Source organism: Chenopodium quinoa, unplaced genomic scaffold (assembly GCF_001683475.1).
Source record: "Chenopodium quinoa cultivar QQ74 unplaced genomic scaffold, ASM168347v1, whole genome shotgun sequence".
Taxonomy (NCBI): Eukaryota; Viridiplantae; Streptophyta; class Magnoliopsida; order Caryophyllales; family Amaranthaceae; genus Chenopodium; species Chenopodium quinoa.
The window spans coordinates 417,124-430,465 of NW_018742541.1; the positions used below are offsets into that span (position 1 = coordinate 417,124).

The window sequence follows — 13,342 nt, forward strand, 5'->3', positions numbered from 1 at the left end:
ATCGATAACAAGGATAAATCATGAACATACATGGGTGATAGAATATGAATATAACATTCCCTAGATGAAACACTAACATGATAAAAAGTAAGTCTCAATGATAGGAAGTGGGCTTCTAGCTCGAGTTTGTCTCTCAATCGTTCCAAGCTAGCATGAAGCACAAATACTTGGGATTTATCACCGAAATAACCACAATAAAGCATCCTATTCATTGAAACCAAATATCCATCCATAGTCATAAAAATAGCATAATCCAATTGCACAAGAAATTAAAGGACTCACTACTAAACCCCATCTTTCAATGTAAGTAAATAAAAGAATGAACACATGAGCATGAAGTGGCCACCAAAATACACATACATTCAATAATCAATTCAAGCACAAAAAGACATCAACCCAAAGTAAAACATGAAGGAATCCAAATCAACCAACCATGGCTTTGTTGGATTTTCACCCAATCCATAACCACTACTAGAAAAAGGCCCTACTTCTAACGGAATAGTTCTGACGGACACGTAAATCCGTCGAAAAAATAGGAATTTCAGACGGATTTATATTCCGTCGGAAATTCTGACGGAACTTTTTTTTGAAATGAACACAAAAACCCTAATTATTATCACACCACCTTATTTCAGTCGCAACCCGAACTCCTTCCCCTCTTCAAATTTCTCTTTCTTCTCCCTCCTCTTTCTCTCTCCTAGGACTCCTTCTCCCTCCTGTGTCTCTATCCTCTTTTTTTCTCCCTCCTTTGTCTCTTATCCGTCCTCCCTTCTCTTTCTCCGTCCTCCCTTCTGCGTCATGAAAACCCCGACCATGCTGCGTCCACAACTCCTAGAGGATCTAATTCGAAACGACACAACAAATTAATGGGGTTTTAGGTCGAATTCGACCATGAAAACTCTAGATCTGGGATTTTCATGGTCGAATTTGACCATATAAACAAAAAATTGAAGAATTCATAAGGTATGTTTACCCTTTTCTTTTAATTAATCATATTTTTTTAGAAAAAAAATTTAGGTACTGGTGGTCTGATGTGGTGGTGCTGGTGGTACGGTGCGTATGGGCATAGTGGTGCGTGTGAGCTGAGGTTTGGGTTAGTTAGGGGCTGTGGGCTTTGTGTTAGGGGTTGGTTGTGCGTGTGGGCTTAGGGTTGGGTTAGTTAGGGGTTGTGGTCTTAGGCGGGTTTAGGGTGGTCAGAGTGGTGGGGATGGTTTAGATCTGGGTTTGTGGTGGCTGTGGTTAGGGTTTGTTTGGGGTGGTTTCGATCTTGGAGTGGCGTGGGCTTAGGTGGATTTAGGGTTAGGGTGGGGAGAATGGCTGTGGAGAGGGCTTAGTTAGGGTTTGTTAGGGGTGGTGGTGGTGGTGGTGTCACGCCACGCCGGTGGTGGTGCGACGTGTTTTTTTTCATAATTGGATCGAAAACTTTGCCGACTGAATTTTCGTCGTAAATTTCCGGCAGATTTACAATCCGTCGGAAATTTACGACGGACTTTTCCGGTACTTGAAAATATATTCCGAGGACAAAAATCCGTTGAAAATTCCGTAGGAAAGGTGTTTCCAACGGAATTTCCGTCGGAAAAGGGCGTTTTTCCTATCAGAGGGTTTCCGACAACTGCTTACGACGGAATTCCGTCAGAAACGGGTTTTTCCGACGGATTTCCGGGTGATTTGATGAAATTTTTCTGTCGAAAATTGGCTAGTAGTGAACTAAGTAACTAACTACTCATTAAACATGGTGGAAATTACTCTTAAAATTATATCTAGGGTTTTCATGAATTCAATTAAACTAGAAGAGAGATAAATCAAGGATGAATTGAACATGTAAGAGCAATTAATAAATATTGAACAAGAGTTAAACAAAGATGAAAAACGGAAAATTAATTGTCAAGAGAAAGGAAAGAAATTACAGAAATTGATGCTTCAAAGTTGAGAACAGTTGTTGAAAATGGTAGAACAAACATCCATTAATTCTTGTACAATGATTGAGTTTTTGGAAATCTAAACTAGCTAAGGGAGAGAAAAACTATGCACTAACTAAGAGAATAAGCTTAAGGGAATAGGAGAGAAGAAAATCTATACAAAGAAGCTCAAGGGAGGTATTTATATAACCCCCAAATAAAAAGGACGGAGAAAACAAGAGACGGGCTCAAAAGCAAGTTTGCACGGACGTGCAGGGGTTCGTTTGGCACGAACGTGCAACCTCTTGCACGGGCGTAACGTTTGAGCGCGGTCGTCCTAGGTGGAAAAAGGGAGGCGGTAGCTACCAATTTAAGTTGGGGCATTCTGTACATACGTGATAAGTGTGGCACGAACGTGTAGACTTTCGCACGGACATGTCACCTTATGCACGGTCGTGCATACCTTGTAATGTAGAATCAGTAGCTACTGATTTGGGTCAGGGCATCCTGCACAGACGTGTAGGATTCGAGCACGGGCGTGCTAGGTCCTGCACGGACGTGCTGGTTTCTGCATGAATGTGCAGAACTGGAAAGTAGCAATTCACAATTTGGATTACCCCTGCACGGACGTGCAAGACATGGCACAGACATGCAGGGTCTTCTTGGCCTTATCTTTCCTTCTTTCTTCGATTTTGCTTCTTGCTTCTTCATTTTTGCTTCACTTCTTTTCATTATTGTCTTAAATTCCTTGTTTACTTCTCGGGATGCTTTGTAGTTCATTCTTTAGGACCTAAATGTGATCAAAACATAACAACCCCGTGAAGCACATAGTACACAAAAACACATAAAAATGAATTGATTAATGAGCTAAGACATTGATTCCTCACACATTCAAGGCAAAAAAAATCACTCTATAATCATAAATTCATACCAAATAGCAAGCTATCAAAATCCCCCCAGGCTAAGCTTTTGCTCGTCCCAAGCAAAATAGTCATATCAAACCAAAATAGGGGTAGAAAGGACTTGCTAGGATCAAAGCAAAGAAAGGCAACAAGAGAGGAAGGGAATGCAAGCAAAACCACACTCATGGAAAACACGAATCAATTTCAGCTCAAGTGAGAAGCCATTTAAACCCACAAGTCACCTTACGGGATAAGTTTTGAGCTCATGAGGGTTTCCATTGAGTTTAAACCACAACTCATGCAAAAACAACCATTTCATTGATGGTCACACAATTTCAATGTCTTTATCACCCAATTCAAGTCAACTAATCAGGATATATATGTGTGTGTGTGTGAGTGTCCCGAGTTTTGCAACGAACTAAGGTATAATATTGCTTGTTAACAATAAAGCCAGGGCCGTCCCTGGGCAGGGCAATAGGTGCCGCTGCCCAGGGCCTAATGGATGAGGGGCCCAATAAAAAATGGTTTATTTTTTTTTTAAAAGTTTTTTATTTAAAGATTAAAAGAATAACAAATGCTCCTGTTTTTTTTTACCATTTTTGCAATCCGCATGCATAAATTCTTCCACCAATTATTTACTGCAAATTAAATATGTTAAGTTCACGTCTATTGAAGTTTCATAAATTCCATTATGGATTCAATGTTACCTCTCTAGCTAATTTATGTAATTTTACTCTTTTAGAATATTATACTTTAATATGGCATATTGTATGATGGTTTTAATTACATAAGTTTGATATATTTTTTTTTTGTTTCAATCACGTAAATTTTAATTTTTATATTTTTTTTTGTTAATTTAAAAATTTAGTTAATCTAATATTTTTTTTTTCATCGAAACGTACTTCATCCATTTACAGATTTTTAGCCATTTACTATAGCTAGCAAACAAAGAAAAAGTGGTAATGGTGACCATATATCTGAGTAATTTTATTTTGATGATTAGATAAAGAATAAGAAGTCTATTAAAAAAAAAAAAAAAAAAATTGGACCTCATGATAAAGTAGAGTTGTGGGTGATAAATAAAAAATTAATTATAAAATTTCGTATAAGGAGTATAGTAAAAATGAGTAGACCACAATACAACAAAACAAATGTTTTAATAGTCATCTTTGATTCTTTGGATGCTTAAATTTAAGTTTTAAATGTATCTTTTAAATATTAAATAGCTGCAATAATAAAATTAATGTATTATTTTTTATTAAAAAATAAAATTTCTATATAAGCTAATTTAAATTTTGTACTTTAATTTTTAATTCAAGGCCCAATTTATTATTTAACCCATACGCCACCAGAAGCTTAGAAACAGACCTGAATAAAGCTAGCGGACGTATAACTACTTATCTAATAATACTAAAGAAATACAAGTAAATTTGGCTTTATTACCTTTATTTTGAAACACTTATCAATGATGTTATATTGAAATGATGGTTAAAATCATTTTTTTTTATAATTTAAATGGTCACATGTTTAATCCCTAGCATGTAGCAAAAATGTTTGAAACACTTTTAATACTTTCTCATTTTCCTTTTACTTACAACATCAAGATCGCGTGTGATTATGTTTTACTTAAAATATAAATCATGTCCTTGAAAAATTAGTTTGAAAATTTACTATTTACTCTATTAACTTTTTTTGTCTTTCTAAATTCCACCACTTTTCATAATGGGTATACTCGAATTGAATGCCTTCAATCTAATCTTATTACTCCGTATTTAATTTTGATGGAAATTTGTAGTTCGAGAAGACTAGAAGTCATGGTTCATCTTCAATAGATTGTTACATGGATCAATTTGGAACCTCCAAGGAAGATGCTACGAAGGAGCTCCAATTACACATTGAAGAAGCATGGAAGGACATGAATGAAGAAATAATAGGGACAAGAATTGTTCCAACGCCTATATTACTTGCACTTGTCAACATAACAAGGACATTATATGACTTTTATCACCCCGATGAAGATGGCTATACTATAGGCCAGTTCTTGAAAGAAAAAGTTGCCAATATTCTTGTTAATCCTATTATTATGGCATAATTTTTTTTAATAACGCACCATTTTAATTTCATGTATATATCTATGCATTATACTTTTATGTATGTTAAATAATAACCTCGGTTGCAAATTAATTTTAACTATTTGATAAAGTGTGAGTAGAAAATATCTAATCGTTGTAAATAATTGAGAACGGATATAGTAATTTACCTTTGGTTTGGGTATATGATTTGAGTTCATTGTAATAATGCAATATGAGTAAAATATTCCTATTCTATGTGTCAATGTCCGTTACGTGTGGTTATTCACTTTTTATTTATTTTTAATAAAGGAAAATTAACCTAAAATTATTCAATTCCCTAATTCTTTAAAATAATCTTCACCAATTTTTAAAGCATTGCTTAAATTGGTGGCCTTAATTTCAAGGAAACATTTTGCGTGAGACTAAATTCACCGTGATTTCAATATATGTGACGATAATATTCTAATATATGACATTAATATTCTAATATCTGACAATAGTAATCATACCAATAACAATCTAATTTGAGAATGAGTATCAAAGGTTGGATTATTATGAGTATCAAAGGTTTACTCTTAGTAGTCATACCAATGATTACTAAGTACTCATACCAGTAAACCCATAATAATCCAACCCATAATAATCCAACCTTTGATACTCATTTACTCATACCAATAACAATCTAATACCAATAACAAAAGTAGTCATACCAACGTCCTTCGTCTTAGTAGTCATACCAATAACAATCATCAAACACCACTACAACTTCCTGCACCTAACAATCATCATGTTCCCTACTTTTCTCTCAATTCCCTCTTATTACATCTATTTTTCTCTATTTTTACCTAAAATTTAGGTAAAATTGATATAATCCACCTTTTTTGTTCAACTTTTTTTTTTTTTAAAAACCACCTTTTATATATATATTTTTATTTACTAAACCGTCTTTTAAATACCTAAATTTTTTATTCCACCACCCCTATTTCAAATCTAACATATTGCGTCTCAACCATCAACTTCCAAATCAGCAACCATAGCAAAAACTTCCCTTCCATCTCAACCATCAGTTTTATTACCTCAATTTAGGGTTTGAGAATAAACAATACTACAATTTAATTTTTGTAGCAAAATTAGGGTTGATTTTGATAGGCGGTCGCACACCTAACAAAAATAATAAAAGTCTAACTATCCTGCTAATATGTAGTAGGGTAAATCAGGGTCGATTCCATAGAAAAGGTAGTATTAGTATTGGGTTACTATGAATTAAAACTAGTCGAGTCAATCAAAATAGGGTTGAAAATATTATACTACTAAAACAAGAAAATCAAATAATAAAAATATCTAGAATTAAGTATTACCACTAGCATAATCAATACAAGACAAATTCTTACCCCAATCAATCAATTATATGTTCACAAAGAAAGGTACGCCCTATAAAATACCAAAGATCTCTCCTGAGTTGTCAATGACTTCCCTAATTAACAATCAAACCTACTTCCGCGGAATCATGCAAATTAAAGACATTAAGTCCGGCACCCTAACTTCCCAACAATCCGTTTTACCTACTTCCGTGGAGAATTTCATACCCTTAATTGATCTATTCAAATCCGTCAAAACCCAACTCCCGTTGCGATCAAGACAATGGAATAATAACAATACCAATTATCTCTAATCTAGTATTGGCATAAGCACAATCAATTAAGCATCAAGGATATAAATAATTAATTGAGAATTTAAAAGAATAAATCAAGTATTAATCATGGCTAGGGTTCAACCTAACCCTAGAAAATATGACTAGAATAACATAATAAAAGAGAATTAAGCCAAGAAGAAAATTATTAAAAGAACAACTCACTAGCCTCCTATATGGGGTTGCTGCTCCTAGCTATACATCATGTCGCTCCCCCCAATATTATCCCTAATAACTAGGGGTGAAAGTTCGGTTTTCGGTTTGGTTTTTTGCCCAAACCGAAACCGAACCACTTTAATTCGGTTTCTGTATTTGTTAAAACCACACCGCACCACTTTACTTTAGAATCCGAACCAAACCAAACCATATTCATTTCGGTTTCATAATAAGAAACCGAACCAAACCGAATTTTTTGGGCCTAATTTATTTGGGCCAATAATCTGCAATTTTTTTGGCCTCATTCATCAACAAAGCAGTACTGTAGTAGCATAATATCATTAACAAGTTCTAAAACTTCTAATTCAACAAGTTTCAACTTTTAACAAAATCAAATCAAAACCAATCCATACACATAATTACACAATTTTTAACAACAAAGTAACAAAATCAAACCAACCAATTCATACAAACAAGTTTTAACAACATAATTGAACAAGTTTTTAACAAGAACAGCAGCAGAATTGCAAAAGAGCAGTCATACCAAACCCCTACACAACGACCCTTTCCTCAAATTTGGGTTTCAAAGTCTAATTAGACCATGAAAACACTAGATCTAGTGTTTTCATGGCCGAATTTGACATGAAAGCCCTTTAGTTGATGCCCTTGATGGAGTTCGAAAATCCTCGAAAGGTTAGTCGATGGTGATGCGAATGGAAGGTGGAGAAGTGAGAAGAGAAAAGGAGAGAGAGTGAAGGGGGAGAAGTGAGAACTAAGAACTGAGAACTTGAGAAGAGGAAAGGAGAGTGAGTGAGAAGACTGAGAAGATCAGAAGAGGAGAGAAGGGTGAAGCGTGGAGCCGCGGAGAAGAGAGAACAGGAAATGAGAGAATTAGGGTTTTTTTTTTCATTTATATACTTAGGGTAAATCTGTTGGGCTAGGGTTATTTTTTGGGTTTGGGCCTATATTTCGGTTTAGCTCGGTTTTTTCGGTTTTTCACTTTCTCAAACCGAAACCGAACCAAAAACCGATTTTTTTTTTCAAAACCGAAACCAAACCACCTTAAAAAAAAAACCAAACCATATTTGTTATTCGGTTTGGTTTTCGGTTCGGTTTGGTTTTAAACCGAATTTGTTTCACCCCTACTAATAACTAGCTATATATTAGCAAGAGCCAAAGGTAAAATTGGAGTAGTTGAATACAATATAACTCCCGAGAAATCAGCCCATTCAAGCCCAATTTCATGTACAAAGTACCAAATACGAGCAGGCCACAATCTGGTTGTGGCGCACCTACCTCTGCTGGCCACAGGCGGGGCTGTGGTATGGGCTGCCACACCACTCTTCTTCCTTTTGACGTGCTAGCCACGAGTAGGTTGTGGAGGAGTGTAGTAAGCCACATCTTGGTAGCGGGGCAAGCTTTTTTTTTTTTTTTTTCCCAATAAATTCCTACTCTTTGTCATATAAAAACATCTCCAATATATAGCTCAACTCACACAATAGCTTATTCCTACAAAATAAACAAAAGGATCTCGAGGAGAGCAATATCGAAATATATGATAAAGTGATGCTCAAATAAGCAAATGTAGGAAGAAAGCACAACAAATATCATATAAATAAGGCATATAATTAAAACGTGTATATTATCGTATTATCAGGTTTTTTAGAGCTTTACTCAATTTAGTCATGCATTTATATAGAGGGAAAGGTAAAATCTTTTTGGGTGAAAAAATACATGATTTAGGAGCGAAAGGCACAAGTTGTGGGCTCCTTTAACGTCTCAGTTAAAATTTTCGTCAAAATTTGAAATAGGGGTGGTCCAATCAAGAATTTAGGTACTTTAAAGGTGGTTTAGTAAATAAAAAAAAACATAAAAGGTGGTTTTTTCAAAAAAAAGATGGACAAAAAAAGGTGGTTTATAACAATTTTGCCTAAAATTTACTCCAATTTTGGGTGTTTAATTGTAGATCAATTAATCCCCCGCTAAGTTTCTCTCTCCTCATATTGTTTTTTCTGCTTGCTCTTTTCGGATTAATCTTAATGTTTTTATGTTGCTCTAAAATAGCGTCGATTCTCCGGCGTGAATGATGATGATGAATTTTGGAGGAATTGAGAGGAGAGAGAAAGTACGCGATCGATCGATGGACGAGGAAATTGCATGAATGACGATGATGAAATTTGGGGGAATTGAGAGGAGTGAGAAAGTGAGGAAGTAGGAAGTGTGTGGTGGAAGAAGATAGCAGAAGGGGTATTTTTGGAGGTGGACTCACGGTGAGCACTTTCTACACAATTTTTTTCCTAATTTCAATGGCCATCTTCTCATTTTCTCTCCCTCTTCTTCTCTTTCAAAGTTTTTGTTGGGTGGTTGATAGGAAAAAATTGTCAATTACAACCATTTAAAGTCTATATTTTGCAAATTGAAGCCATATAATAAAAAAAATTATATATTACAGCCTAAAAGTACTAATAACTTGTTAATTGTCACGTACACAATCCAATTTTTTCCCTCTATTTATTAAGTAAAAAATGTCATGTTAAGGTTTAGGGATCATTTTAGTCTTTTAGGATCCAAATTGAGCTCGTAATTGGTAACAAATTAACGTAACTGCCTCGTTTTGCATATCAAAAAGTATATCGATTTTCGTGCAACTATTCTTTTTTGCCTCGAAATTTGATCGGGTAAGGTTTTATGAGTCATTTTAGCTTTTAAGGGTCCAAAATGAGCTCAAAATTGACAATAAAATTAAATAACGCTCGTTTAATTTTACGTGTTCAATCATGCAATCACGAGTTCAATAATGTCAATTTAAACACACAAATTGAATCATTTACGTTTTTTTATCAATTTAAACACACAAAAGAGTTGCCAACAAGTTTTAGGAACTTGTAAACCGTTCACATGGTGAAGGTTACACCCCTTCACGATCCATGAGATTGCTAACTCCATAGTGGTCTGGAACCATGACTGGATATTCGGGGATGAAGGTACAAATCCAACCTAAAAGAGATTGAACCTGCCCTAAAAATATGCCTCTACTTTATTCTTCTCATATTCATGTGCACTTTTTGACTAACATACAATAAATATATTAATCCTAAATCTGCTTAATCTATGTTGGTTGAATATTAATGTACATACAAATCTATTATTGACGATCACTTGAATTAAAATCACATTAGCCTAAATAAAATTATTAATTATTTTATTAAGGGTGATTATACGTACAATTTCCATTTAAACTTGCAAGAGAGGGCGTGATCAAGCAATAACAATAACAATAACAATATAAAGCAACATAATAACAATCATCATCACAATAATATTCTCAAAGCATAATAATATTACACTAGTAGAAAATATCAAAAAGACACCCCCTAATTGGCACCGGTTCAGTCCAAACCGATGCCAAAAATGGCCTACAAAATTGGTTGGAAGCTGAACTAGAATAAAAGGCACCGGTTCACTTCAAACCGGTGCCAAAAACATAAAGGCAACCGGTTTGAACCGGTGCCTTTGTGAACCGAACCTTTTAATTATAAAAAAAAAACCGGCCTTATCTCTCCTTAAAACCCTAAAAGCTTAGCTTGCTCCTTCTCTCTCCTCTCAGTCCGCCTCTTTCACTCTCTGCTCTCCCTTCTCTCTCCTATAGCTCTTCTGGCCTTCTCGATCTCTCCATCCCATTCACTTCTCTTTCTCTACAACAACAACAACACCACCGCAACAAGAACAAAACCACCACCGCAACAACAACAACACCACCACCGTAACAACAACAACAAGAACAACATTAAGGGTTTTTTGTTTCAATTTTTTTGCGTTTCTGGGTTTCAACATTAAGGGTTTTTTGTTTCAATTTTTTTGCATTTTTGGGTTTTTGTTTCACTTCTCTTTCAATTTTTTTTTTGTTTTCTGGGTTTTTGTCGATTAAAATCCAAATAGTAAGGGTTTTGTTCGATTTCAGTTTTTGTTTTCAGATTGGGTTTCTGGGTTTTTGTTTTTTGATTGGGTTTTTGTTTTTGCGTTTCTGGGTTGTTGTTTTCAGATTGGGTTTTTTAGATTTGGGTTTTTGCGTTTTGGTTTTTCAGATTGGGTTTGAATTTTTTTTTTCAATTTTTGGGATTAAAATCCCACTAGCTTGAACCCCACTGTGATCATAAACTAAAGTACGGTGGCGTCCAAAAGGGAAGAAGATAGAGCAAAAGAGTCGCCAACAAGTTTTTAAGGAACTTGTAAACCGTTCACAAGGTGAAGATTACACCCCTTAACGATCCAAGAGATCGTCAACTACATAAGGTCATGAACCAAATAACGGTTCGAGGATAATGGTACTAATCCAACCTAAAAGAGATCGAACCTGCCCTAATAATAGGCCTCTACTTTATTCTGCTCGTATTCATGTGCGCTTTCTGACTAACATGCAATCAATAGGATTAACCCTAAACCTGTTTAATCTATGTTGGTTGAATTTAATGCACAAACAAACTATTATTGGCGATCACTTGAAATTATAATCACAATTAACCTAACAAGATTATTAATATCTTATTAAGCGTGGTTACAAGTACCAATTCCCTTTAAACATGCAATAAAGGTGATCAAGCAATAAAGAATAAATAATGTATCAAGCAACATAATCAATAATAATCATGATAATAATAATAATCATAAATAAAATAATCATTATCAAAAAAATTATAATCATAAATAAAATAATCATTATCAAAATAATAATAATAATAATAATATTCGTCATAACAATTATAATCATAATCATATTCATGTTAAAGCATAACAAGATCCTAGGCATGATACTAACAAGATTAATAACAAACCCTAGCATGTCACTAAGCATTAAAAATCAAATCTTTAACCCTAACATGATACTAAAATGAATAAATATTAGGAAGAATATAAGAAGCATCGCAACAATCATATTTAATATTAAAAAGATCCTAGACATGATACTAGGAATATCATAACAACAATGTAAACATGATTTCTACATCATAATATCAATTAAAGTACTTACTTGGATGCCTCGTACCTCTTTCTAATTACAAATACACGCGTTAGTAACTTCAAGGAAAATAGTAAATCAAAACAATTAAATTAAATAATTGAAAGAGAGATTTGGGACCAAACCCTCAGAAATTAAAACCTTTCACGTCTAGGGCGAAGGCAACTTCGAATATGGCTAGGTGTTTCTAGATCTTGCGAATGCGGAATTTTGTATTAAAAAGCAAAGTTTAGAAAAGAAAGAACGAATGAGATGAAAACTTAAGAATAAAGAGAATTGGTGAATTAATGATAGATGATGAATGAAGAGAATTAATGAATGGTAATTGATGATGAAAATGGAGTTTTTGATACGATATTTATAGAGAAAATCATCCAAAAAGATAATTTAACAAAACAGAGTCTGAAGACCACAAAACCACCTTGGCGCCAGCCCTGGCTCATTGGCGCCAGGACCAGTGGCTAGCGCTAGGCGCCAATGGCTGGCGTCTGGCGCCAATCCTGATTCTAGGCGCCAAGGCCTGGGGTTGGACGCCAAATTGGATTTCAACGCGTTTTCGAAAATCCGATAAATTTCCCGTACTGGAAGATAAAATAATATAATTTCAGTCGAAAATGCTATTTGATCTTGATTAAAACTCTGAAGAGTCCTAATTGAATTAAAAATGATATAACCTTCTAGAATGTTCTAATAACCAAAACAATTCCTAATTGCATTAGGAATGATAAATCATATTAGGCCCTCCTCTAGATCATTGGGCCGTACTTAAAGCTCAAACCGGGCCCAGTTTAGTAAATTGGCCATAACTTCCTCAATATTCATCGAAATTGGGCTTATAATATATCTCTGGAAAGGTCTTTGCAAGCCCCATCCAACTACACCACTATTGGACCCATATCATGGACCAACCAAACTGGATTGCCTGTTTTCTTAAAATAAAGTTTTCAAAAACAGGAAGAAAAGAAAAGAAATAAAACTTTCCACAACACTAGACCTTTCCACACTTTCGTTTCATTCGACTATGATTCGACGTGAAAGGTACTCATCACCGGGTTTGGTTTTGGGGAGACACAAATGGGTGTCTACAGAAGCCCCCACTTTGACTGAGTTTGGAGAAACGCAAGTTTCGAAAACGAAAGCCAAAGTATCGATAGGGACGGAGAATGATTCAGAACGTTCTGCGATCCTAAATGAATCTTGTAACGCCGATACCTGCAAACTAGCGTTAGCTAAACAGATAGAAGAGTTAAGAAACGCATATCTTGCACCGTCGAGCACACGTCTCTGAAAGTAACCGATTGTTGCCGCTTTGCTGCTGTTGTTTTGATTTGATGACCTCCTACAAGCTAGAGAATGCCATCCTGCTTGAAAACCGCTACGCCTTGTAACTGCTTCCAATTAGAAGATTGCTTCGCCCGAAACTATCCTCTCCGCTGTGATAATATTCCACGTCCAAGGGAATACCATCAAAGATTATTTCTCTTGAAACAATCCTCATCCGCATTGATAATATTCCACGTCCAAGGGAATACTATCGAAAATTGCTTCCCTTGAAACAATCCTTAGTTTTTTGTGACAACCTTCCACAATCTAGGGAACGTCATCTT

At 35.0% G+C, this 13,342-nt stretch overlaps 1 protein-coding gene across 1 annotated transcript in view; it reads left to right on the forward strand.

The window, feature by feature from the left end:
- The window catches only part of LOC110720102 (sesquiterpene synthase-like), a 40,929-nt gene extending 35,718 nt beyond the window's left edge, over nucleotides 1–5,211 (forward strand). The window contains exon 8 of the mRNA XM_021899102.1: nucleotides 4,596–5,211. Within this exon, the coding sequence (XP_021754794.1) occupies nucleotides 4,596–4,892 (297 nt within the window). The 3' untranslated portion in view covers nucleotides 4,893–5,211. The remainder of the gene's footprint in view (nucleotides 1–4,595) is intronic.
- Nucleotides 5,212–13,342: the final 8,131 nt, after the last annotated feature.